The sequence below is a fragment of the Corvus moneduloides genome, chromosome 4 (assembly GCF_009650955.1).
Source record: "Corvus moneduloides isolate bCorMon1 chromosome 4, bCorMon1.pri, whole genome shotgun sequence".
Taxonomy (NCBI): domain Eukaryota; kingdom Metazoa; phylum Chordata; class Aves; order Passeriformes; family Corvidae; genus Corvus; species Corvus moneduloides.
Genome location: NC_045479.1, coordinates 27,094,738 through 27,121,636, shown reverse-complemented (window position 1 = coordinate 27,121,636; position 26,899 = coordinate 27,094,738). Strand labels below are relative to the sequence as shown.

Below are 26,899 nucleotides of genomic sequence, written 5' to 3'. Positions count from 1 at the left end.
GTGTTGTGTGCCAGTTTATGCACTACTGAACTTTTCAGACAATAGTTTGCCAGTGCACTGCTTGCACAGCTTGTACAGTGCACTTGCTTGCACAGCAGTCTAAGCAAGAAAGTGGGTACTGTATCTAAAATAATATCAGTGGATCTTGAATAGGCAGAATACAATTCTGAGAACTGGTATTCCAGCTGGTGTACTGGGGCTATTTTCTTTAATTTCTGGAGGCTGTGTCATACGCACTTTGACTGCAAGTGGTCAGGGCTTCTAGAGGGATCTTTTTTCTTAAGGACAGTGCTGCTCCTTGTTTCTCAGGCACTGGTTCAATATTGACTTCGAAGGTAAAGTACAGCAAGCAAAACAAATACATCACTTCTTGAATTTGGGAATTGATTATTTTGTTTGAAATCTGAACTAATTTTAATTTGAAACCTAGTTAGATCCCAGCAAAACAAATTATACCAGCGAGGGAAGAATGCGCTATCTGAAACTACAGCAAACTTTTAAGCCTTTAGGAAGCAATTAAGAGTTGGAGCTTGGCCAGTCTGTGGTGCTAACATTTAGCACTTATGGAAAAAGTGGGATGTTGCTCTAAAGGCAACAAGTGGTAATTTCTGGAGGTAATTTCTCTTGTCAGTTGGACAGCATAATCACAACATGGACACTGTTCTTTGCTAATGCCTAGGTACCATCTTTAGGGTTGTAAAGTGAATTTCTTGCAGCTGAGATTTTGACATATGTCTTCAAGACCCATCTCAGTACAAAATGTAGCTGGTGCGCTGGTGAATGCACATTGTTCTTTCACAGTTTCTACCCAACTGGATTCTTGTTTTTGTAGGATTCATTGATATGATACTCATATTTGTAGCAGTTTGTCAGAGCCTCTGACAAATCTGTACTGGTTCTTGTGTTTCTGGAGTGCAGGATTTCTGTTTCGTTATGGAATTGAACAGAAGTTGAGTTCTAAGTAGTAGATGCTTAATTATAAATATCCAATAGTAGAAAACAGTTTGTTAAACTCCGATAAGTGTTTTTCTACAATTGCTCTAATTTGAAAGGTCCTACTTGCGGACCTTTTTGTTCCTGCTGAAGACAACTGGTAAAATCCCCTAGGGCCACTTTGTTTACTCATCTCTTGGTATGTTACTTGAAAGTCATGGTGACTGCATTCTCTTAAAATTGGAGGTATATTCCATATTTAAAACAGATCAAGCTTTTTTATTTTCCTGATTACGTTTTTCTGAAGAACTGAAATGAACGTTTTTTTGTGCTACAAAAACCAGTTAAGCATGTGCTGATCTTTAGGAGAACAGCCCTTCGGAGATACGCAGCCAGAACTTAACCAAAACAAAAAGGCCCTCCCCCACTCCCAACCCCCCCCGCAAACATAAACCAATTTGTCTCTTTCCCTTTCTCCTTGGATCCAAAACTGACTTTCAACTGGCATTTTAAAGTTAGTTTTAGTATAGAGATGGCTTTGCATGGCAATGAACATAAATTTGGATATTTAAAATAAATCTGTTAATGGATTGACAGTTGTGATATATCTGGATTACAGTTCATTTTTGTACAAGTGAGAATATTAAATGACAGACATGCTGCTGTGTCATCATTCCCTGATGTTCTATATCTAATCAACTCACTATCTCTAACTTACTCCAAATGTGTGCAAAGCCAAGATGAGATCTGTAAATCAGGTCAGGATTCTCATCTATGTACATATGGTATAGGTAGTTGGGAAAAGATGGATACAGAATAGCAAATCTTAAAATACTGAGATTTGAGGGTAGCTACTATTACTGATTTTATCTGAATAGAAGTAGGAAATGTTTGTGTTGCTATAAGCAGTTACTGAAATTTGCATGTTCTGACTGTGAAATCAGTAAATTGACCTAAAGATGTAGAATAAATGTTGGACCATGTAATAGGAACATACTAATGTAGGGGAACATCAGGAGGGACATACATGTTAAAAATTTTTCTTTGTTAAAGCTGCTTCCTTACAGGACTTGGACACTAAAACCAGCTCCTAATAGAAGCAAATGAAAAGCTACAGTTAACATAAAAGAACTTGAGAACACAAAAGCAGGTCTTTTATAATAAGATTGCAGGGTTAGCAGACAACACTGTATTTGAATCCATTTGTTTATAGACTATATTCCATTTTGCTTACATTTGTACAGAATATAACTATTTACAGCAAAAACTTGGGCTTTGAGTCCTCTCTTGAACTTTCTTCAGTTCTAATGTGTACTCTAAAATGAAATTTAATGTTAATTTATAAAAAGGAAGTAATTATGGCTTTAAACTAGAAATGAATGGAGCAGTAACTTGAACAGTGTGTTTGTCTGGCTGATCTCATGGTCCGTTAGCAAAGCTGTAGACTCTTGTGTAGGTGTAAAACATAAAACTTCATCTGTTGTGGCCAGGCTTGATAGGGCCTGGAATAGAAAACATATATTAAAAAAAGAAGGACTTAGCTTGTGACTTACAGAACTTAAAAATAGTTATGGGCTAAAGCAAGTAATTCTAAATGAGGTATGCAAAGGTCTGGACACTTGAACTGTTGATGGCATTTTTCATTTTTATTTACATTTTTTTCTTCTCCCCCAGATGGGCACGTTTGAACTTTAGCATTGGCAAAGCAGCTATCTATTCAGCAAAGAAAACAGACTTCCCTCTGGTTTTCTTTCTACCCTACCTATCCCACTAATTATTTTTTTAAGTCATCACCATTTAAAATCTGAAAAATAATATCCAGATAAATCTATTCTTATGGATTGTCTGGCACAAGGATTTATTTCCCCAGTGTTTACAATTTTTAAAACACTTTCTTCATAACTTGAACTCTTCTATTTTTTTTTTATTTTACTCTTGCCTTTTTCCAGACCCAACAGTAATAGCAAAGATGCCTGGCCATCATTACAGAGTTCAAGTAAATCAGCCAACGGTTTAACAATGGAACACAGGAAAACGCCTCCTATATTAGAAAATGGCACAGACCCAGAACACATGACTCCAGATGGTGCAGACTCAGATTTCGGGTAATTGCACTGCCTTTTATACTTCAGATAGCTTGCTTTCTCTCTCACTGATTGGTGTGGAGGGAATGATTCTTCAGTCTCTCTGGTTGGAGAGCTGGATTCAAATCCTGATCAGGTCACAAAAAGCTGGGCTTAGCATGGCCCATGTTAAAAAGACTGATTGGCAGACTGTGCAGGGGAACCCTAACATGAAGTTAGTAAGTGACAACACAGGTAAGAGCTGAGTGGAACAGAATAACCAGGGGATCAACAGCTTGTACAGCTGCACAGTCCCAGTCAGAGCTGAGCCCTTCCTTTTTTTCTATACAGAAGCTTTCACAAAAGCACATGCTGTACATCAGGAGGCTTGTCACTTGGAAAAGCTTCAGTAGAGGGAAGTTAAATGTTAGGGCTAAAATATCTGTCGTTTTCTTCTAGTGATGTGTTCCAGAAACACAACTCCAGAGCAAAGGGTTCCCCAATTACCACTTGGAGGGACAACAGGGCAGCAGATTCAACTGAGGCTTCTTTGTGTAGCGGAAGTAATTCATCTGCTTACAATAACCTCTTATTGCCAGCCAACATTTTTTCTTTTTTGATGCCCTTCTTGAATAGAACCGGTGTCCTCTTCTACCTTACACATCACTTGCAGTTCCAGTTTTTTAGTCTGTAGTTGTGCTGGTTTGTTATTTATGGACCCCTTTAGGTAATACACGTTTGGCTCATTCAGAGGTTGGATGGGGGAAAAGCAAGGTAAACCCTAATATTTCAAGCAGTGGTGCTGCTGAGTAAGTAGCCAATCTTCATTTTAAATCAATATTGAACCCATGCATTAAAATAGAGAGTGTTGCTGAAAGTGGTACCTTCTTGTTAGGCTAAATAGCAGTCCCATTGAGGAGTGATCAGAGAGCCTGTGAATTGCCTCTCAGTAGCGATGTGCATTTTTCTTTTCTTCCTGAAAAGAATGTATTAAATGTAAATAAAAATATTATAGTCAATAAGTCTTGTTCGTTCCTGAGGGCTGGAAGTCTGTCTTGCGAATAAAGGCTCCTTAGGCAGGTTCAAGTATAACGACCATTTTCATCATTTAGATTGTCAGTAAAAGTTGTCTTACTCATAGCTTTTTAGACTGCAGTATTGTGACTGTTAGCTGTAGGGAAAGAATTTGACTGGAATATCAGCTCTACAATCAGAATTGTGTATTGAAGAGTCTACAGCAAATTTCTGTGCTATAGGTATTTAAAATTGCTAACCAAAAGCAGTTTGTTTCAAATGGAAGAGCTTTATTCATGCTGTGGGACCACTAAGTAGAGAGTATTTGTAAATCTTCACTGGAGTAATGCAGTGGTTTTTCTTTTGTAGTCATAAATATTTCATAATTTGTAGTCATAAATATTTCAGCTTAATTTATCTGTTTGAGATACTGACCCAATCAGTGCTCTTTTTTTACAAAAAAATTTATTGATGATTACTCTTACACAGTTTCTTTTAGAATGGAGAAGTAATTCTGCTGGGTTTCGATTAGTCATTTTGGGGTGAGGGGAAGAATTATCAGTGGAAGCAATCTTACAAATTGTTGACCTTACTGTATGGCTGTATGCCGTAATTAAACTTTGCAGCAGCAAAGGCTGTTTGAAAACAAAGTGTATCTAGAATCTGAAGTCTGCACCCAGGTAAAAGAAATTGTTACATATATTTTTCCTGTGCTAACATCGTAACTGTAATTTGACTTGTATCACATTGGGGCCTCTTAATGGAACTGAAATTCAAGTTCTTACTTCTGGTGCTTGTTTGTAGAATCTGTGTATTGGCCTGCGCAGCTTGATGCTTGTGCATCTTTTCTTACGGGTAGATGACAAAGAGAGTACCTTGAAGTTGTGAAGCAAAGATTTTAGTGTGAACTTCAATAATACCATTTCATTAGTGTGGTATTTAGCATAATTAAGGCAACTCACAGATGCCCATAAGAATCTTGAATCCTGAGATGTGCCATTTATTTCAAACAATAATTTGCAGTGAATGGCTTTCTGAGGTGGTTTTCTGCTGTATCTGTATTATCCTTATTATTGGCAGTTTTTTGTGCTATGTTTTTTTTCCCCTTCTGTCATCTCAAACCTCAATTTTTTTAACTTGGGACTAATGTCTGCTGGTTAAAATCTTAAAGGCTGGTGGGAAGCTTAACTTGCCACCAAGACTAAATCGTTAATTTAATGTTTTATCTCTCCCAGATTTATTTAGGATTTGTATGGAAACTGAAAACTTGTGTATTTGGAAAATAGATATTTTCAAGTTTCTTTACAGGAGTATCATAGATGGAACTGAGTGTTACAAAATACTGCCGTAGGATAGAGTTCTGGCTTTTTGTATGGTATAGAGTAGCTACGAACATGTTCAAAACTTTTCTTTTATTCCTTAAGGTGGTCAGCAAGCAGAGTGGAGGGTGGTGAAAAGAAGTATTACAGTATATGACAAACGATTGGAATGCTTATGATTAAAAAAGCAGTCTCATAAAAAAAATAAGTGGACTTTTTTCCATCTTAATTCCTACTTCTTAATTTTGCTTTGTTTTTATTTTAAGGCTTGTCTTCCACTGCATAAGCAAATGTTGATTTTTCATGTTAAATACTTGAGTGTCTTACTGTCTTTTTCCCTTCCACTTTTGCAGCCCTATCGATAAACCTTCAGATTCCCTCAGTATAGGAAATGGTGACAGCTCTCAGCAGGTAAGACACAAAGATAAGTGCTCTGAAAGTAACAAGTGGGTTTGAGGACTTAATGCAACTTGCAGTTGGAGAAGCAAGTATTTTCTGAAGTGTATCGTAATTGGGCATTAATCCATTGGGAATGGATTAATGGACCAGGAGGTGGTGGAGTCTCCGTCTCTGGAGGTGTTTAAGAAAGGACTGGATGTGGCACTTGGTGCCGTGGTCTAGTTGACAAGGTGGTGTTCAGTCATAGGTTGGACTCAATGATTTCAAATGTCATTTTCCACCCTAGTTTCGTCTGTGATAATTTTAAATAAAATTTTAAAAGGCTATCGCTAAGTTGATTTTTTGTTTGACCTTGTGCTGAGCTTTATCTTAAACCCAATTGTGGCCAAAAGTTTTGAGGAAATTTTTTATCTGAATTAGTGAATATTTTATATATAAACTCATGTCCTAATTTTTCTCTTTTTCTCTTGCCTGTAGATAACAAACAGTGACACACCTTCACCACCACCTGGTTTAACAAAACCCAATCCAGTTATACCCATCAGTTCATCTAATCACAGTGCACGGTCCCCTTTTGAAGGGGCTGTAACAGAATCACAGTCACTCTTCTCTGACAACTTCCGGCACCCTAACCCCATCCCTAGTGGGCTTCCTCCATTCCCCAGCTCTCCACAGACTTCAAGTGACTGGCCCACAGCACCAGAACCACAGAGCCTCTTCACATCAGGTACATCCACAAGTTACATGGCTTGGTATTGCAATTGCTTAAACTTGTATGGAGTTGTACAGGGCTTAAAACTCTGTAGAACCTGAAAGTCTAGGACTTATTCCATACTGTGTTTTCCCCCCTTAAAAATGGCAAAAAGATTTGTCACTTAACTGCAAATGAATTGCACTGACCTAAGGGTTTCTTCTTAAAGAAACTTTACAGAGCTTTCAAGCTGCGTGGCTGAATTGAGAGTACTTATTTTAGTTTTTCTTAGCAACATGTATAGGATGTCACATGTATGCTTTAATATTTAGTGTTACAGGTTTTTATTGAGAATGGGGAAAATATAGGGTATCAGTATATATTGGTGTGATAATCTGTAGTTCTAATATCAGAAGCTGTTCTGTAGAATTCAGAATTTTCTTTAGTATCCTGCATAGTTATCTGAAGGTGCCTAATCTTTCTCTTTCTGAGGTCAGATTCTATGAATTCAGACAAGTTATGTTTAATTTCATCACCTGAAAGATACCTGTATTTTCCAGGTACTTTCCTATGAAATACCATGTCTCATGCATGAAACATCGTTTTAGTTGCAATGATAGAGTCTTGGGAGTGGTTAACAGTATTTAAGAGCTCACAAATTGTAAGTCTGAGGGAATTGTTAGAAAATTAAATTAAACTGTATCAGTAAAAAATGGAATTCAAACAGTGTTATGGCAGAGTTGGTTTACTTAGTGATTAGTCATCTTCTGATGTTTATCTTGCTCCTGGATATCATAATTTTGTTTGTAAACAGTATTTATTACCAAGGAAATTACTTGCTGCTAAGGTACTTGATGCAGCAATTTTGTGAGGACTAAGTAGCAGCGAGAGACAATTTTCAGGTAGTAGAGATCATAGTTAATATAAAGTTGGTTGCTGTTTAAAGGACAAGTTCTTGTTGGTCTAGCAACTCTTTATCTATCAGCATGGATTTTAGAGTGAAAACAGAAGCGTAGATTCCTTCTCCGAGAGGATACTGAACCTCCTTAAAGCGGCAGACCAGGTCCCTACCAGCAGAGGGAGTTAATGGTGCAAGTGATGCTACCCTATACTTAGCAGCTTGCTTGACCACAATTTTGAGGAAAAATACTTTGAAGATAGACCCAGACCTGAACAAGAAACATAATGCTATAATGAATAACGCTAAAATGAAAAGAAGTAGTAATTGAAAATGAAGACAAATTCTGATAATATTTTTTGCAGCACTGCCTCACAGTATTTAACAATATCCTGTGATGCAGTTCCCTTTTTTATTTTATCATTGGGTCTCCTCAAGAATTTGGCTTGCTTCTCTTCATAATGGTAGACAGTAAGGGATTTTTTGAGGGTTTTTTTGTTTTGAACAACTCCTCTGAGGTCCTTTCTTTTGAGAGGGAATGTCCTGCTTATCTTTCTTGCACAGCATTAATAGTGAAAGCAAAATACTGAACTGAGTAACAACTTGATTTAAATTCTGGTTGTTCACACTTCCATGAAATAATATGGGATAAAGAAGACTCTAAGCAAGTGTTCGTTGGTCTCTTTCTACTTGGGGTTATTCCTGAAAATACTTAGGATAAGGTTTTTCTATAGTTCAAGAACAGAACAGTTCTGCAGTAAAAATGTTATTTGTTAGTTCTAGCACTTCACCTTTAGTAGAAATCTGTGACAGTTTGTTCTCAAAATGGCATTCTAAGGTGATGAGTAAGGTGTCTTTGGGGAACGTATAAAGTAGTATTATGTGAAAGATAATAGACCACAGTCAGATACACAGGCTGAAGTTTTTATATGGATAAATAATTTCTAATTCTCGTTCTAAATCCTGTTCCTTTCTTCTCCAACAGAAACTATACCAGTATCCTCCTCCACAGACTGGCAAGCAGCTTTTGGGTTTGGTTCCTCCAAACAGCAAGAGGACGACTTAGGGTTTGATCCCTTTGACATCACCCGCAAAGCCTTAGCAGACCTGATTGAGAAGGAACTGTCAGTCCAAGACCAACCTTCCCTTTCGCCCACATCTCTTCAGAACCCTACCCCACACACTACAACTGCCAAAGGGCCAGGTTCTGGATTCCTGCATCCTGCTGCACCCACAAATGCCAACTCTCTCAGTAGCACCTTTCCAGTCATGCCACAGAGGTTTCCACAGTTTCAACAGCATCGAGCAGTTTACAACTCCTTCAGTTTTCCAGGCCAAGCAGCTCGCTATCCTTGGATGGCCTTCCCACGCAATAGCATCATGCACTTGAACCACACAGCAAATCCCACCTCAAATAGTAATTTCTTGGACTTGAATCTCCCACCACAACACAGCACAGGTCTGGGAGGGATCCCTATATCAGGTAGGTGAATAGGGACAGCCATGAATATGACTTAATTCATGCTCTCAGCTTCTCTGAGTCAAAACAGGAAAAGGGAATAGCCAGCAACAAGCAGTAGACCTAATCTCTTGACTGTCATACTAGGTTTATGAATGGAGGGAGGAATGTTGTTTTAAATAGGTCCTTTCCATTAAAATAAAGTAACTGGATATTTAGCCTTGTAAATACTGAGCTTTATAAGGAAGGTGGAGTATTATGTGCCCGCTTAATTTTGTGCCAAAGCAGATTGGTATTTTGGTTCTTCACTCTTGCCAGAGTGGCTTTACTTAAGAATAGGCCCTGGAAGTGCATTGTGACTTTCACGTTGGCATGCAGATGTTGACCAGAGTTCTTAAAGTCGTGCAAAAAACTGTAATGATGGTAATTTGTGCCAGATGTCCCTGCTGAGTTGTTCCCTCTTGCACATAACCGAATGGCTGCACAATAAACATTCAGTGCTGTTCATTTCTGTACTTCAGATGGCCTTAATACATTCAGTGCTGTTCATTTCTGTACTTCAGATGGCCTTAATATTATGCTAATCTTCACTGAATGGATGCTTGCAGTGTGTGTAAGAGGATTCATCCTGGTTCTGAGGATTGTGATGTTGGAGAAAAATAAATGTGCAGTCAGGCCAGTTCAGGCTGCCCTGAGTGGATTAATAGCCTGTTGCATCAAACATTACAACTAAGGAGCTAATTGTAACAATAATTGTCTTGATTAAAAATTCGTTTCTGTGGTTTGAAGTCCTTCCATACTCCAGTTTAGCTTGTCCCAAACATTCTTCTTGTAACAGGGGAAAAAATTGTATTACATGTATAACCAACTGCAGGTAGGAAGTCTCTGTTAGCTCTTTGTAGCCTTGAGGTAGAGAAAACTGCCTCTTGAGATGTTGCCAGCATTATTTTCTTTTCATGGGCTTTAGAAGTACTAGCTTTATTATAAGAAAGTGACCTAGAAAAAGTTAGTGGTTTTTTTGATGCTGTAGTACAAGAGCTAATTTTGGCTGTTACTTTCCTGTACGTTGTCCTCTTTGAAGGCTTTTTGCAGCTACAGTACTGCTGTAGGGTCTTCAGGCTGATTCAAGTATAAACCTGGTCCAGACTACAAATGCAAGTAGTTCAAAACTCTTTATGCTGGCAATGGCAAAGTGTTTAGCCTAAAATGACTGATACTGGTTGCACTAAAAAAAAAAAGTTGTTTCTGGCATGGACTAAAAAAGTACAGCATCCACAGCTGCAATTTTGCTCACTTTCCCCTAAACTATGTAGAACTTTCAGAAAAACAAGAAGATACCACTTTTCAACTCTACTGCTCAATTGTAAAAACTTCTACTTTGAGGAGTCAGTAACAAGACTCTTATGGACTGGGGGACCAGAAAAATCCTTTAGTGTTGAAAAAAATGTGTTCATAGAGATTGATTCTAGGTTTGCAAAAGTATTGCATTATTTTAAGTGTAGTTAACAGTTTGAAAGCGGAACTTTTTCTGTTTGTAGAAGACTTGTAGATCTCTTGTTCAGCTTCTGAAGAGCAGGTTGTGTGGTGCTGGTTGATGCACAGCCCAGGCCATGCACTTCCCCCATATGTTTTAAGGTAACAGAATTGATATTTATGTTCTTTTTATGTGTGCAACTGTAGAACCAATTAATCTAAAAATATTTTTGGCAAACACCGTGCTAAAACCAGAATAAACATCAGCTGTAGTAACTATGGAAAGATCCTTTGAGTTGGTTTTAATCTCTTGTTATGGAAAACATTGTTAGTTGACTGGCTGACAATTAGATAGCAGCAGTTGCTGCACTGCAAACACTTCTCAGCTGATCTACATGTCAGCTTTGATATATTTTGGAAAAAGAATCATTTGCACAAGGATAGATTACTTCGTCTTTTTTTGCTGCCAGAAATCAGCTGAAGTCTCAGTTCTGGTTTAGTTTGCTGGGTTATGGGTTTGTACTATTTGTATTTATTTTAGTGCTCTAACTGCCTCAGAAGTACAAATAATTTTAAAGTCAGGAGATGACCTCATAACTCATTTTTTGTGTGCTGACTTAATAGTTTCCAATTTATTGATTATTCTTTTTTTTAACCTGCATCTAGAGTACAGGTCTCTCAATGAATCCCTTTTATATTCTGTTTGAAAAAATAATTCCTGTTCTTTGTTTGCTTTTAATCTATCAGTAGCAAGTAGATAATTACAGAATTTTCCTAGTTTCCTCATGTAATTTACAGATACAGCTCTCTGGTGGGGTTGGGGAAAGAAAGTGGTTTCCAAGTGCAGAGAACTCTTGTGTATAAGACTTTATTTGCAGTAGTTTGTAACATACCCTAGCTGACCTGCTAGAAAGGCTGTGTGTATCATAACAGCTATTTAGCAGTATGGAGCAGTTAGTTGTAGTACACCTGAAGCTCCTTTTTCTTGGCTCTTTTGTTACTGCATATTAGGGTGTTTTAGTGAACTTGGCTGGTTCAGCTATAACAGGAAAAGAAACCAAGTGCAGGTGAAACTTCACACTCTCTCTTGTAGCAGAGACCCCTCTACTGCTGTAAAAGTCACATGTTTCTTAAGGTCTTTGATCACAGTTTTTCACAGGATTATAAATTCCTAAAGTAGCTAATACTGGACCAGTTACTGGTAAAAAAAAAAGCAGGGTGAGAACAGGCACATTAGTCTGTCTGCCTGTTCTATTTAATCAACCCTTTTGAACCTTTTTATTTATGTCAAAACAAGCAGATTTAATAATTTCTATAAATTCATGTGTTAGTATAGTATTTTCTAGGCTTTCTAAACTCGAGTTGATTTCACTAAGTGTATTTGTGGTATGGAAGCTTGTATGAATGAAGAAAATGGTGTCTTTTAAACTGTTGCTGTTTCTGCTTTAGGCATCATTCACATGAATTTGAAATGCTCATGTGTGACATGTTAAATGTAATTTGCTGAAGCTACCTTTTGTTTATTTGAGAATCAGAGCTGTGCTGTATTCATAACCCCACAGCTGCAGGCAGGGCTGTTTTGTGATGTGTACCCAATTGAAATGGAGGAACACAGGCACTACCTTTTTTTTTTTTTTTTTTAAATTAAGTTCTCATTTAAAGGTAATTTCTTTGTGGAATTTGGTTGCCTATTTCTCAGAGGAAGTAGTATTTATTAACTAATTCTGTGGTTTCCAGTGGAATTACACAGTGACACATGATTGACTTCATAGATTTATTATGCATGTACTTGAAATGTGTCATATTCATCAGGCGTACATTTGTCCCCAATCCATATTTAAATGAACTTTTTGATTGATTGATTCCCAAATAAGTGGTTTTTTTTTTTTCCTTCCCCCACCGTATGGTTTTGTAAACTGTAACAGATGTTACATGTTGTTATTTTCAGGGACAATTTAAGCTTATTGCTGCTCTCTGGAGTGGGATTGATTAGATGGTTTACTGTGTAATTGTAACTGTGCTTCAGGAGAACAGTTCAGTGACTTCTTCATGGACAGTGTGATTGTTGCTACAAGCAGTCTTACCCTAGGTTGTATGCAAACTGTCCTAAGAATATTGGCCAGCAGCTATGCTTTGTTCTGCAGATAATGCCAAGGGAAAGATTGATTTACTGACAGCACCGTGGGTGGCTGTGTGCCTTTATTTTTGCGTTACTATAGGATAACAGGAAACTCTTTGTAATTTGATAGCTAGTACACCATCATCTTTGCTACCCTACTGCCTGTGGTGTGTTCAAAAATAATAGGTATAGTATGAGATCATAGAGTAAGGTAAGAGTCACATTAACAGTGTGTTTTGAGACAAATGCTTACAACCTGAGAAGTATGCATATTAATAATTTGCAAATAGAAATGTATAGTTTTATTTCTTGAATTTACTGAGTGGTTAGTAGTCATTGATTTTGTTAGATGGAAATATAGTAACAAGCTCAGAGTTTAAAGTATTAGGAAAAAGTTTAAATGGTTAGTCCACTTTCCCATCAGTTCTATGCAGAATGAAGTACTTGACATTTTGAAACACTGGCTATTACTTCATTTATTAATTTCATAATTATCCTGAATGTGAAAGTTAATTGTAAGCTCTCTATATTTGATAATAATGAGGTACTTCAAACTCTTCCAAGACTACTCCTACACAATAACATGTATATATTCTTCTCAAACAAATCATTGAAACCCCTGAGTTGGAAGGGATCCACAAGGATCAAGTCCAATTTCTAACTCTGCACAGGGCAGCCTAAAAATTAAATCATGTGTCTCAAAGCACTGTCCAAATGCTTCTTGAACAGAGGCAATTTATGTATATAATACATACATTAAAAACCTAAGTTAGAGGAAATAGTCAAGTGGACACAGATAGAAACCATAAAGAATTAAACCCTGTTTAGGATAGGGGGAAAAATGTTCTACTCTGTCTTTGAAGATAACCACTGTAAAGTTCATCAAGATATTTTAACTATGCAACTGACTGATATGGAAACTGCAATAGGTTTCTGTGAGCTGTTCCTGAAATTTCAAAACATGGGGGGTTGAATGTCATAAGTCTGTGTAATAGAATGTAATGAAGAGTCAAAATTTTATTCTCGTAAGACCTTTTAGTTTTGATGCTGTAGCTTATATCTGTTGAATATGTACATCCTTATTGATGGTATTATGTATATTTTAAGATGAGACAATAAATGGGCAGACAGCTCTATTAATTTTGGGTGTCCCCCAGCAGTGTCCGTGGTAGTGGTGTTGCATTCCTTATCCAGACATAGATTAGCATGTGTGTTTTTGTGTCATGGCTGCCTTTAGGTTTTTGTGAAGCAGTAGCTGGTAGCAGAGAGGACAAAGCAATGACAGTTTTATTAAGAAGGCCCAACATCTTCCCACTTATTTTAAGTCCTGAGCTCTTCCATTTCTGAGCAATTTATGGTGTTGCATCTGCTCCTGCTTTAAATTTTCTGGGCTCTATGCCCCCAGCCACTGAGCTTGTCTTGAACATCAAATCCTTTCTTGCCTAATGCTACCTTTTGGACAAGATTTTAGTGAAACAAGGGAAGATCCCTATATGTTGGCTGTGGTCATATTATTTAGAGACTTTATTTACAAAAAGGGATGAGATACCAGAACAAGGATTAACATGCTTTCTCTTTAATACTAAGATTCCTTGTCTGACTTGGTATTTTCCCATAACATAACTGCATTTCCATTTGAGACACACATTTTTAATTTGGTCTTTGTCTTTTTGACTTTGCTCTCCCTGGGTTGTTTCTATCTCCTGAAAAAACGCAAACACATACCCCATACCCTACAGTCTTGGAAGGAAACAAAGAATTTGTGGCATAGCAGCTGACATTTTTCTGTGGTCTCAGGATAATAATTTGCTATGGGGTTTTGGGTGTGTTCTGCTACTGTGCCTTTTTAAAAGGTTTGGGCCATGTGGTGTGGCTGTTGAATTCAGCATGCTGTAAAAATTAAAATTCTCTAAGTGCTGTGTAAAATATGCATTTAATCCCATACCCTAGTAACAAGCAATGTGACTTAAACAGTGGTGCCTCACATCCCTTTATTTGGATGCCATGGTCGAACATTTTCCTGTACTTTTCCTCTTGACCTGACAATAAACCTGGAAGTTTTAATGCCTGTTTTAAGTATTGGTTTCCTTACTCTTTACAGTAAGAGAGGCATTAGTCCATTAATTTTGTGACCTAATGTTTTAAAGAAGACCACTTGTTCACTTGATGGTCTTCCTTGATATTTAGCTTTCCAACAGCAGCTGGACAGATAGCATGGCAGCTGAATGTCATCTTTTCTGTGCCCCCTGGTTAGACCTATAGCTGCCTGTAGCTGAAGTCTTTGTCTGATTAGGTATAAATACTGAAAATAGGAAATCCGGTGAACATCTTGGCTGATACAACTCATAGTTATAGGTGCCACATATGGCATTTCCAAAGGCTTGTATCTTTTCCAGAGTGCAGAGCAGCTCCTCTCAGAAGTGGATGTTGCCCTGATAACAGGGTCACTCTTCATTTGAAACGGCTCTGAAATTGTAAAATGAAAAGTACTTTCTGTAAATAGCCCTCAGCCGTTACCATTATTGCTTTTACTGATTCTTGCATATCCTGTTTTCCTCAACAAAATGACTGTTAGTACAGCCTTTGCCATTGAACATTTTGTTCTTCTTATCAATCCTTATGCTCACAGCACCCCATTTTTTCCATGGAGGTTCTTAGTCCTCCATCTTTCCTCTTCAGGAGATGCTTTGTGTCTGTGTGTATCCCCACCTTGAAATTCACTCTCCTTTAACTTCCCATCATAACTAATTTTCTATTTCACTGGTGAAGAGGAAGTGTTTGGCACAATATGGAACTAATCTATTTTGAAAAGAAACTTTTGGCTTGCTCATTTCTGTTTCCCTGGAGGAGTTTGGTGGGGTTTTTTATGCACCCAGGTTTAAACTAAATTAAATTGAAATGGGATTTCAGATTAATTTCCAAAATACTAAATTGGTGTCAAGATTGAAATATCCTGTGGATATTCCTTTTCTTAGCTCTGGTGTCTTGTCCCTTAACTCCCATACACTTCCTACATTCGCTATGAAGGCCTGGCTTCCTTGGTGTAATTTTGTCATGATCTCTGAAAGAACTTCATCCACAGCACCTGTCCTTTAAGTCCTGCTACTTCTCCATCTGTTTCAAAACCTCATCTCACACAACCCACCCTTCCGTCCAGTGCCTTTTCAGTGCTAATACTTCAACTGTTTTCTAAATCCTGCGGAATTTTTTTCCTATGATTATATAGGTGATACTGTTTCAAATAAGGCTTGATACATAAATATCCGTCTTCGTCTCTCTAGCTTGGTTTTAAGCTCTTACAAATTTTTTTAAATCTTTGATTGCAAGATTTTTTTTAGGCATGACAGTGAAAGCCAGGCATCCTGCTTTTTTGGGTAGCAAGATGACTATTTTTAAATGTGTAATTTTATTTTGGAAGAAGAATATGTATGTGACAAAGGAAAAAGTGGGAAAAAGTCCTCCAACTTGCTCGCAATGTATCAGAGGAATGACTAATCACATTAACTCCATTACATTTGAAATAAATTTGGGGTTGGCTGAAATAGGTGGCTGGAGTAGCTGAACCAGTTTGCATTCTGGATGATCAGTCCTGACAGCTTTTTTGCTGACTTTCGAGAAAAGGGGAAAAGCCAAGCAGACAGGAGGTATTTCATATCAAATTTCACGGCTGTTTGTGTCTGTAGTAGTGTCACCAAAGGAGCTTCAGCTACACTAAATGTTGGATTTTGCCTGGGTTTTAGGGATGAGAGACTGCATTTATTGTTAATAGAACCTCTTTGAGACTGGTTCACCAAAATTTAGCAAGGTTGTTTCCTTTTCCAGGTAACTGGTAAGATCTTGGGATGGCCCTGCAGTACTGTAAGAGGCAGTTCTGTTATCTTAGTAGAGTGTCTCCTTCCTCCAGCAGGCAGGTGCTTAGCCTTGGGATGCTGTGTTCTCTTAGATGCTTTTCTGACGTCACTTCAAACTATGTAGTAAGTCACTGGCATGAGTTAAAAGGTGCAGCTGTCTTAGTGATGTTAAAAACATGGCATTTTCTTTTTAAAGATTGGAAACGAGTGCACTTGGCACTGCCACCTCAGTGTCTAACAAAAGGCTGTGCCTTGGCATGGACCTGAAACTTTGGCTCTTTCTAAGTCCATTTAACAAAATACCAATAATGACTGGTGCATTTCAGCAAAAAGTACAGGTAATTAATTGGCTTTCTGCATAAACTTTTTTTTAAGTGCACCAGCTTGAAAAACAACTGAAAGAGCAAACATAATCTTTATTTAAAATTGTGTTGGGGGTGAAGCATAAATGAATCCTGAAGGAATAGCAGCAACTAAAAAGAGCAGCTCTGCAAATAGTGTTCTTCCTCCTAGTACTGCCAAATCACATATAAGGGCAAAAAAATATTTTTTTTTCCCCATCCTATGCCATCTCTTGGTTCCTTCTACACAGCCTCGTTTGAACTTCATCTTTCAGAGAAATTACCTTAAAAAAATCCATCTATTTAAAAAATAGGTCGCTTCTATTAGAAGACAGCATCTAGTAATCAGAATGAATTTCATGTCATGGAAGGTGAAAGCTTGGCTTACTTGCAGTTTATCTAATTTTCCCACAGAATTATTGAAATAATCTACAAATATATATCAGACTTAATTTGTCAGACTATGCTTTCATTGTGCTAATGCTGGTCTTGTGGTCTGAAGTCAGAGGGTTGGTTGATTGGTTGGATATTCCTGGAATCCAGAATTTCTGTAACAAGATAGGCTCCTGCTAATTGTTACTATAGCTTTGAAGATCTGATTTTTTTTTTCTTTGCTATTTCTAGTTATTGCATTGCCCATAGGGCAAATTTCAAATACTTTGTTTTTATTTATGCATGTATCTATCCATGTACACACAAGTACATTTGTACATGGGGGCTTTTCATTTGAAGTCAAAGTTGGTTTGTTCTCTTGACAAACAGGGTCACCTGGTGAGATTGAACCCTGATGCATGATGTGAGAGGAAGCAGTTTAGGTTAAAATGAACCTTTTTTTCTCAGATGAATGGGATTGCACGCTTTCTGAGCTTTTTTATCAAACTGTTCTGTATGTAGGATTCAAGTATCTATTTCAGTTGTTTCAGTATCTTAAGTCTTTGTGCACTTAGTTTAGATTCATGGTAATAATAAAGATTATCAGCACCAAAACCTGTTTTCTTATGGAGTCAGCAACAAAAAATAGTGAGATTCTCTGGAAACATTTTGTAGAAAGTCAGGTATGTTTTTCAAAGCAACTTAGAATCTCAATTTGAAATTTGCTTATAGATTAAAATTGGGTTGCTGGCTGCCATAATTATGGTTTGGTCTCTTGAGCTGTGGTAAATGTAAGTCAATCACAAGAACTCTCCAGAATACTTGATGTGAAATTGCTTTTCTCAAGCCTAATAAAATTCTGACACTGTACATGCAAGCAAATATGAGTCTTCTTATTGTCCCCATACCAATGTTGTAGAAGGGATTTCCCCTGAAAATAAATGACATTTTCTGACTCATAACACTTACTTAGTCACAGAAAGCTTAAAAGTTGTACTGTCAGATCATCATCAAAAAGGAAGTTTATTTAGAAAATCTTCTTTTCCCCTTTTAAGTGTATACTTTAGAATTAATATATTCTGCTTGATAGTTTGGCTAACTGGCAAGTTAAGTTGCAGTTGGATTTGACATTGAAGAATAGTGTGTTTCTGTTTACATGGCTGTCTTTTAAATTGATTGGAATTATTATAACCATGGAAATCAATATGGTATAGAGATAAAATGTGCTTTCTTAGCATTATTTTAAAGCTGAGGGTAGACTGGTGTCTCTATGTGGCTTTTGTCAAGGCAGACATAAGAGCACCCACTAGTCGTAATCCATAGTCAAGAGAGGTAGAAAGATTTTTTATTTTCTTTACTGCTATCCTTATACCTCTTCACGGTGGCTGTGGCTTACTGAGATTGGCTGCTTAGCAAACAATGACAAGGCTGTCTAACAAACAATGACCATTCAGGCAGTAAAACAATTAGCTATACAAGCAAAAGTATAGTTGCTACATATTATCCACAAGTTGTTCTTTGTACACTCTTAATGTCCTATAACAAGAACATCCTCTCCTTGTGTCCAGAACATCTTCTCTTATTGATTATCTTCTTGGCCTTGTCTGTGAGTTTCACTGAAGCTGCAAAATTTCACTGTAATATTCCCACGAGTAAATTCTGACTGGTTTCAAGTCTGATTCTGTAAGACTGTCAGTCCAGCTGTCACTCTCATCATCTCTTGTCTACCAAAGCCAGTTCTGTAGGTGTGTGTATGTACATAAATTGTATGTATTTGTGCATCTTTTGTTTCCCCAGCTGTTAGAGCTCCTGACTGTAAGACTTTCATTTGAAATTTGCACTGTGAAATGACACTTAGAAAGCTGGGATTTGTGAATTGTCGATTTGTTTCCCATGTACAGACAATGTTTGTGGGGCTTTTAAAAGTTCCCTGCAAACAGCTTTACTTTCTAGTGCTCCTGTCACTTGACATCTCCCTAATATGATGAAGTGGCTACTTGTATTCCTGACAGGCAGCATTGCTGTTTAAATGTGGACAGTTTCCATCTTCTCTAATCTACCAGTGACATTCTTAGGCCTCTGTGAATGGGTGAAACTTCATTGTTTGGTTTAAGCATTGTAGGATTACTAGGAATCGTAGATATAGAGAGTCAGTGAAGTCTGAGAGAGAAATCCTTCAGGTCATAGAAGTTTAAATGGGATTTTATTCATCGTTTAAAAAATTCCATGAGCAAACAAGCTTATTATTCATACTAAAGTGAAACAGGTATGGTTCTTACCATAACTGTTTTGTTGATGTTTACGCATACAACCTTTGGATGAAAGGCTTTTGAGTTTATCTAATGTGGTGGTCACAGTTTCTTTTTTGGATGTGACAAATTGTCCTTTCCTTCTCTTTCCCCCTCAAAGAGAAGTACTGGACAACTGTTTCCAAAACAGAAATACCAATAGTGGAAAGTTATTTTGAGGTCAAAATAGAGAAGCCTCAGTCACTTCTTAGAATAGGGCAATGGGCTGCTTCAGGGAAAACACGTATGATCTGTGCCATCTGTGAACATGGTAGCTAGTACAAGGTAGAGACTGGGACCAGAGATGTCACTTGAAAGAGCATGCTTCTCTGATGGCCCTATTTGTTTCTAATTGAGTTGAAAGACTCTTGGTGAACTCCTTCTGGTAGTCTTTCCTGTTCTTTTTTTTTTCCTCTCATTTTTCTTTGGCTTCAAAATTTATTGTACAGTGTCCTTAAAGATTTCACAAGGGCCTTTTTACAGCCAAGTTGTTGAAATAGCTATTCTGTTACTGAATACACCTCGATAGTCTCTTGGCTTCTTTTGTTTCCATTCTTTGCAGTCAGGTAGGTGGCATTGCTTAGAAGTTGTTTTTTTTTTTTCTCATATGATGATTTTCCTCTGATTTTATTTTGTTTATTTGAAGCTTTTCTGTAGTTGACACACTGTTGTGTGTCTTGGTCACACACATGACATACTTAATGGGTTCTTTAAATAAATAATTGCAACCTAGATTTTCAGGACTGCTTGCTTTTTGGTGGGACTAGAATATTGAAGACTCTTGGCATAAAGGTATTTAATGGTTATACTCAATTAGCATAAAATTAGGCTTTTGTAATGCCTTGGAATATAATTTTGATAGAGCAAAGAAATACACTTGCTTTACACTTAATGTAACAGTCTTGTGATCTTTCCTCTTGGTCATATTTACTTAAGGATGTACTGGGTGAATTTTACTTTGGATTTTATCATAGGCTTGTATCAGAATTGGGGCAATAATTTGAAGTGGTCTAGTCACTGTAGAATATTCATTTTAGTGGGCTTATCTCACACCAAGAAAACTGGAAGTTGTGCTGTCCCATCAATAAAAAATACAGAGTATGTCAACATCACTGAGTTTGAAACACCTTTGGTCTTCATTGCAGTGTCATTGTCAGAACTTTGAAAGTCACGGAGCAGCCCCTGTCAGTGCAGCAGATGCTCGTGCAAGCATCTTCAAAAGTACTGATTATGTACAACAGAACAGTGTTCTGGCTTGGCCATTAATCCTTGTCACTGCCTCTCCCCCAAATACACTGCTTTGCCTGATGTGAAGAAACAACGTTAAGGTATTGCAGGTAGAGAATGAGGTAAAGCTACCGGCCTGTCTGGTAGGATGTGATAATGGAGCAATGATTTTATTTAGAAATTCATTTAATGACTATTTTTATACAAATTAATGTTCAGGCTTCTCAGTTGTATTCTTTTTCTTAAGTTAACTTCAAATATTTTTTTATTCGGATTGGATGGACAAGTTGCATTTGTGATGAAGCGCTTTTTTTCTTTTGTTTTCTCATTCTAAGACAGTGGTTGACTTTCCAAATTTTACATATAAATGCTTTTATTTCATGTTGACATACCACCTCAGACACAGGAAAATTTCAGTGCTAGAACTGTGGGATCTGTTCACCCCTGTAAACAAAAGTTTCCACTAGACCAGACAGGATTGTGAAATTCACATCAAGGGAAGACCAGTGTTCAGGGTGTGTATTTTGAGACTGTTTTTCATGCGAACAGTGGTGCTTTCATTGATGCTTCACCAGGTTATTCTCTCTTTTGGGAGACAAAGCTAGGGCATGAGGGGAGGAATATCATATTTATCTTGGTTTATAAGATATTTTCTTTGCAGTCATCTGGGTTTTACCTTGTTTTCTTCTCTGTTTTCCCACTATCAGTAGGCACGCTCCTTTAAGCCTTTTAAGATTAGCCTATGGAAGGAGACAGCATTTCCACTCCTTGAGCGAGGGAAACACTGTTGGATTGGTTCTCACACCCCTAGGTTGTAATGTCCAATTGAGAAGTCTGCTAATAGTCAGAAAATTACTCCTTCCAACTCAGTTACATTTAGAAGTAGGGAAAGGTAATAGGCAAATGCCCTTTTTAATAGATAATTTGTATTAACTGAGAGCTAGCCTTTTCTCATTTTTAACTATGGTCCTAGCTTCATCATGAAGCATAGACTTATTTAATAGGAAGAACAAACTAGCTGCAGGATGAGTAGTGATTTCTGAAGAAATTACTTTTCTTCAGTTGGTAGAAGTAACTTTTGTTTCTGGAGTGGATTTGCATTTTCACTTAGGCTGTTTAAAACTTGCCGGACTCCAGCAAAGACATGCTGGTTTAGTTGTTCGGTTTGGGTGTTGGTGTATGATACCTGGAGACTGCTCACGTTCTGTCTGGGTGCTTTATCTATCTGGTGTCCAGTAACTGAGGCCTTGGAGAGTAGTGCAGGGAGTGTTGAAGAGCACTACGTTCCCTATTGGTCCCATCTACTTCAGTGCCTTAATGCATTTTAATCCTTTAATGTATCCCATATTACAAAAAATAATTGTGTCATTTTTTCTTAAAGGCTGAGAAAGCTTAGATCAGGGGTGTTGGATTTGGTTTGGTTGGTTAGGGTTTTTTTTGTTTTGGTTTCATTTTGTTGGGGTTTTTTTTAGCTCTGTGCAATTATTAGCCAAGCTGGAAAACTTTGTTATAGACACCTGAGTAACATGATGCTTGGGCTTTTTTGTGTCAAGGGACAATGTTTTTGTCCTAGCTTGCCTTGCAGCCCCACAAACACACCCGTTTGGGAAAGACAATAAATTTTTTTTAATTCTCTGTTTTGTCACTTTTGTACCTAGGAGCACAAGATTTTATTAAACTAACTTTCTTATAGCTAGCAAACAATAAAGTTTTGGTAGATACTGAATGCTTTTGGGCCTTTCATCTCTTGACTTCTGTGAATCCAAGCAGATTTTGTACAGACAGTTGAGGTAAAGAGCAGTCTCTCTCAGCTTCTTATTTCCTGTTGTTCTGTGTTAGAGAGGGTACACAGCAGTGGTGCACTATGCCTGCCTCTGACATCAGTGTCTCTTCACCAGAAAGTGCCAGCCTTTTCCATTCCATGAGAGTCTTGTATCTAAACCACTTGCTACCTTTCTTGACCCTTATGTGTGCTGTATTGTCTCTTTTAAATAGAGAAAAACATGACAAAAACATATATATTTTCTTAGCCCAAGGAGGCCTAATGCCCTGTGACATTTATTTTCCTATCCTGTTCCTTATAACATCCTGCAGGCTTTGTCTTCATTGGACTTCCTTGATGACATGTTGCAGGTGTGTCGTTTACTACATGTTTATTTTCTTACACAAGAGTTTTGAGGGCATGTTGCGGGTTAGTGAAGTCTGTGATTGAGACCCTTGCAGATCCCTAGCTCACAGGTATTGAGATGAGTATGTTTGCTCATGCATGGACTCAGTAAGCATTTTTTGTGTGCTTTTTGCATTGTAGTAGAAGTGAACAATTAAACAGAGCTGTGTTTCTTTGCACAAGCTTTTTAAAGCAGCAGTGAGGAAAAAAAAGTGGAAACTAATGGTGTACAGTGCAGAATTTGTTACAGTTATTTCTGTGATCATAAGCTGGCTACTTTTGTTCCAAAAAGTTAATTTAGGATTTGTCTCGAATGGGCTTATGGATGTTCAAGAGGATTGTGAGCAAATATCTCTTGAGGACATTTTCTACTAATACTTTTAAAAATTATAATTTATTATTTTTAACCTCAGGATTGCAGGTTTCAATGAAAAATGTATGGCACAGAATTCTTTAAAAGCATTTATTTTGTGCATTAGTACTGCAAAGGAAAAAGCAGAAGCTGTGGAAGGACAGGATTTCAAGAAGTAGGTTTTTTGTTTGCTTTGGGGGTTCCCCCCCCACCCCAGTTATAAAAAGGTAATTCCTCGAGACATCACTTTTTTCTGAACATTCAGCTTTACAAAAACTGCCAGGGCAGGTTTTGATAGCAATTGAGACTGCTTTCTTTACTCTCCAACATAAGGTTGCAAGTTAGTGATATCCTCTAATTTTCCAGGAAGACATAAATCTCTTCTGTTGTTGAAGAGGTAGCAGTATTGTGAACGTATCTCTTTATAACAATTTTGATTGACATCAAGGTCCTTTCTTCAATCAGGATAGGCAGAGATGTTTTAAAAAAAAAAAAAGGTTGTATTGTAGGTATTTGTCAAAAAGACAACCATGTGCCAACATACTGCCTAACACTTCCTTTCCAAATAAAACTGACCACAAGTTAATAAAGTATGACTTCCTGTAGTGGATGATAAATACTGGAATGCTCATGTCTGGTTTGTCCTGCTTTGAGATACTTAAAGCAAGAGATGGATCGGAGAACCGGATAGTGTGTTCTAGATAGCGTGGTGTAACTTTTGTATTGAGGGATCATTTGCTGTAGTGCTAATAGCCACATTATCCTGTTGTCCTTTCTCTTAATACGTCTTGAAACTTTTAGGCAAGTAGTTGAGACTTGACTGCTTTGGTGTCCAGCTGGTTTGCTTCTTACCAAAATTTTGAGGATATTGCTATGTCGGGAATTATTCTGAAAGGTCTCTAAAGAATTTTCACTACTATTCTTCAACTGCAAGAGGAAATTTCACTCCCTCCAACTTCATTACCATTTCCTTCGGAAGAACATCTCTAGGGCTGTGAATGAGCAAGCTATAACAAAACAAAAGACTTCTGTGATTTTCCTCAGCCTCCCTGGTTTCTCACATTCAGTTTCTATTGCAAAGCCCTACCTAGCCTTTCTTCATTTTGATATACGTCAAACAAAACAACCCTTTTGAGCCTGCTGCCCATTAATACAGCAGCCGAATTGCAACAGAGATATTCTCATCAAGTACCTGGTAGACTTTCCCCTGTTAGTAATAGAGGGAGAGCCACTGTGTCCTTGATTATTCGAGTCTCTGAACCAAAATGGGGAAATATATATTGGGGGAGGAGTTAAATCTTTCTCCCATTCCCTTACACTTTTGTATAAAACCTGCCAGCCCCTCTGAGTAATTAATCAATCATGGAAACATTGACCCTAGTTTTTGGACAGGGAAAGTATTAAATGCTTAGCTTAAAAAGTAAAAGCAAAATCCCATACCCCACCAAAGACGGACATCTGTTTCTAACTTCAGCTTTTTATTTTTTTATCTTTCATTTTTTTTTGTTGGTAAATCTCCCAGACAACAGCAGTTCTGTAGAGAGTTTAAATATGAAGGAATGGCAGGACGGGCTAAGGGCACTTCTACCGAACATTAACATCAACTTTGGTGGACTGCCCAATGCTTCTTCCCCCTCCAACGCCAACCACAGTGTACCAACGTCCAACACTGCCACCACCGACAGCCTGAATTGGGACAGCCCTGGCAGCTGGATGGACCCCGCAATCATCACAGGTAACCGTTTCTCACTCCTTCAGCTCCACTGGCAAACCATCAAATGGGTATTTGGCACAAACTGATTTACATCTGAAAAAAAAAAAAGAAAAAGTCAGTATGCGGTGGTCTCTTCCAGCTTCCATCCACAAAACCTCAAGGGTCCAGGAATTTTTGTGGAATCTCTAGGTATAACAGAGCGTCACTTAGGCCTTTGCAATGCATGCCCGGGACCTTTGCAGGCAGTCAGGTGGATCAGCCCTTTCCTGTAGGGTCAATCTATAGGTGTCCCTTCTGCTGGATGGCATGTCCGGTATGTGCGTCGCTGGTCCTGAGGCACTGAAGGCAAGCACTGGACTTTGTTATTTAAAAAGGGACGTACTCCACTTGTTTATAAAGCTCTCTTTTATAAGGCTGTCTGGTTGTGTTTCCCTGTTAGAGAGGCTGAAGCATGATTCAAGTAGGCAGAGTAAAAGGTGAAGCATGTAGTGTACTGGCAGCTTGGTGTGGTAAGGTCACAGTGACAGGGAGGCAGTTCTTGAGCAGGATGTGTGATAGAAAAATGTGTGTTTTATGAAGAAGTGCTCTGAGGGTGAACTTTCTCCTGTCTGGATTTAATGTTAAATGTTTTTGCGGGCAGGGCACTTACATGTAATAATGTAAAATGCATTTTCTGTACAAACTAATCATGTTTTTTCATTGTTGCTTTTTGCTAGGTTAAATTGACCTCCTTCATGGTCAATTTATTGCTTCTCCTCTGACTTGCCTGTATCCCTGTTTTTTTCTTCTTTTCTTAGGTATCCCAGCCTCCACAGGAAACAGTTTAGACACCCTTCAAGATGACAATCCTCCACATTGGCTAAAATCTCTTCAGGCCCTCACAGAGGTGGACGGCCCCAGTGCAGCGCCATCACAGACGCACCACAGTAACCCCTTCGGCACACAGATCCCTCTGCACAGAGCCAGTTGGAATCCCTACTCTCCTCCTTCAAACCCCACCAGCTTTCATTCCCCACCTCCAGGCTTTCAGACAGCCTTCAGACCCCCCAGTAAAACCCCCACAGATCTACTACAGAGCTCAGCGCTGGATCGTCATTAGGAAAGGAGGAAAAAGAAAAAAAGAAAAATAAGACCCAAAACGTTAGAAATGCAGGAAGTGTCCCACCCTGACTCCTCCCCATGCCCACCTACTGTTCCCTGTCATATCTTTCTTTCTGAAGAATCCAGTTCCTGATCAAACTTCCCCCCCAAATGCAATGCCATCACAGGGTCATGACCATTCTTTTTGTTAAGTTTCTGCAGAACCAGTGTTTGAAATACACTGTTTGAAATACTTTCTAACCATTCTAAGAAAAAAAAAAAAAAAAGAGAGAGAGAGAAATCAAAATGCAGTCTCAATGCTTAAGGAGAATATTACTGTCTTACGTCTTTTGCACATGAGTATTTCTGCCTAGTGGAAAAGTGTCAATCTGCAGTAGGGGAAAAACTGCAATGCAGAATCAAATGCAAGAACATGAAAAAGGTATTTAATTTAAATGAAGTTACTGGACATGTGGGGCAAGCAGTGGCCCAGCATTTATTTTGCATTCAGTGTGGCACTACACAGGGAAATTGCTATGTTGGGGTTGGTTGGTTTTTTTTGTTTTTGAGCAGGGGATTTTATTGCATCAGTCAGAGTTTGACATGAAGTGTGTTGAAAGACAAAACACAGCTATGAGTAACTGGCATGTTGCTAAAGAGTGGTTTAAAGAGGGGAGAATAAGATTTTTCTTTAATTTTGGCTTTAGATTTCAAGTAAACTTTAATGTTTTAAAAGTATTCACAGATTTAATACCTAGCGTATACGTAATATAATTATAAGCAGCTGAAACACGAGTGATATTTACTTCAGTCTTTCTGTCTCCTCTATCAGTCTCTCTTTCTTTTTTTTTTTTTTTTTTTTTTTTAAAGAAAAGATTCACCTGATTAGGGCACTCTGGGATAGCACTGCATTGGGGCCACATGATCACCATCAGGAGCAACCTCTGACCTCCTCTGCCTGCAGCTTTTACTTAACCCTGTAGTTTCTGGACGTTTGTGCAGTATTGAAAAGACAGGAAAAAAGAAACAGATAAATAAACATGGTTATAACCTGACGCTAAAACTAAAACCAAGGAAATGTACCTCTTTCTTCAGAATTAAAACTAAAATCTTAAATAAAACAGAAAACTTGATGATGA

General features: G+C 37.9%; 1 protein-coding gene across 5 annotated transcripts in view; it reads left to right on the top strand.

Moving 5' to 3' along the window:
- Positions 1-26,899, top strand: part of CNOT4 (CCR4-NOT transcription complex subunit 4) — a 78,148-nt gene extending 51,249 nt beyond the window's left edge. The window contains exons 8-13 of one of the 5 annotated variants that reach the window (XM_032106434.1): positions 2,883-3,038; positions 5,683-5,740; positions 6,206-6,455; positions 8,303-8,800; positions 24,489-24,701; positions 25,478-26,899. In XM_032106434.1, the coding sequence (XP_031962325.1) occupies positions 2,883-3,038; positions 5,683-5,740; positions 6,206-6,455; positions 8,303-8,800; positions 24,489-24,701; positions 25,478-25,779 (1,477 nt within the window). In that variant the 3' untranslated portion in view covers positions 25,780-26,899. The remainder of the gene's footprint in view (positions 1-2,882; positions 3,039-5,682; positions 5,741-6,205; positions 6,456-8,302; positions 8,801-24,488; positions 24,702-25,477) is intronic. The other 4 variants (XM_032106435.1, XM_032106437.1, XM_032106436.1 and 1 more) reach the window with 4 other exon arrangements.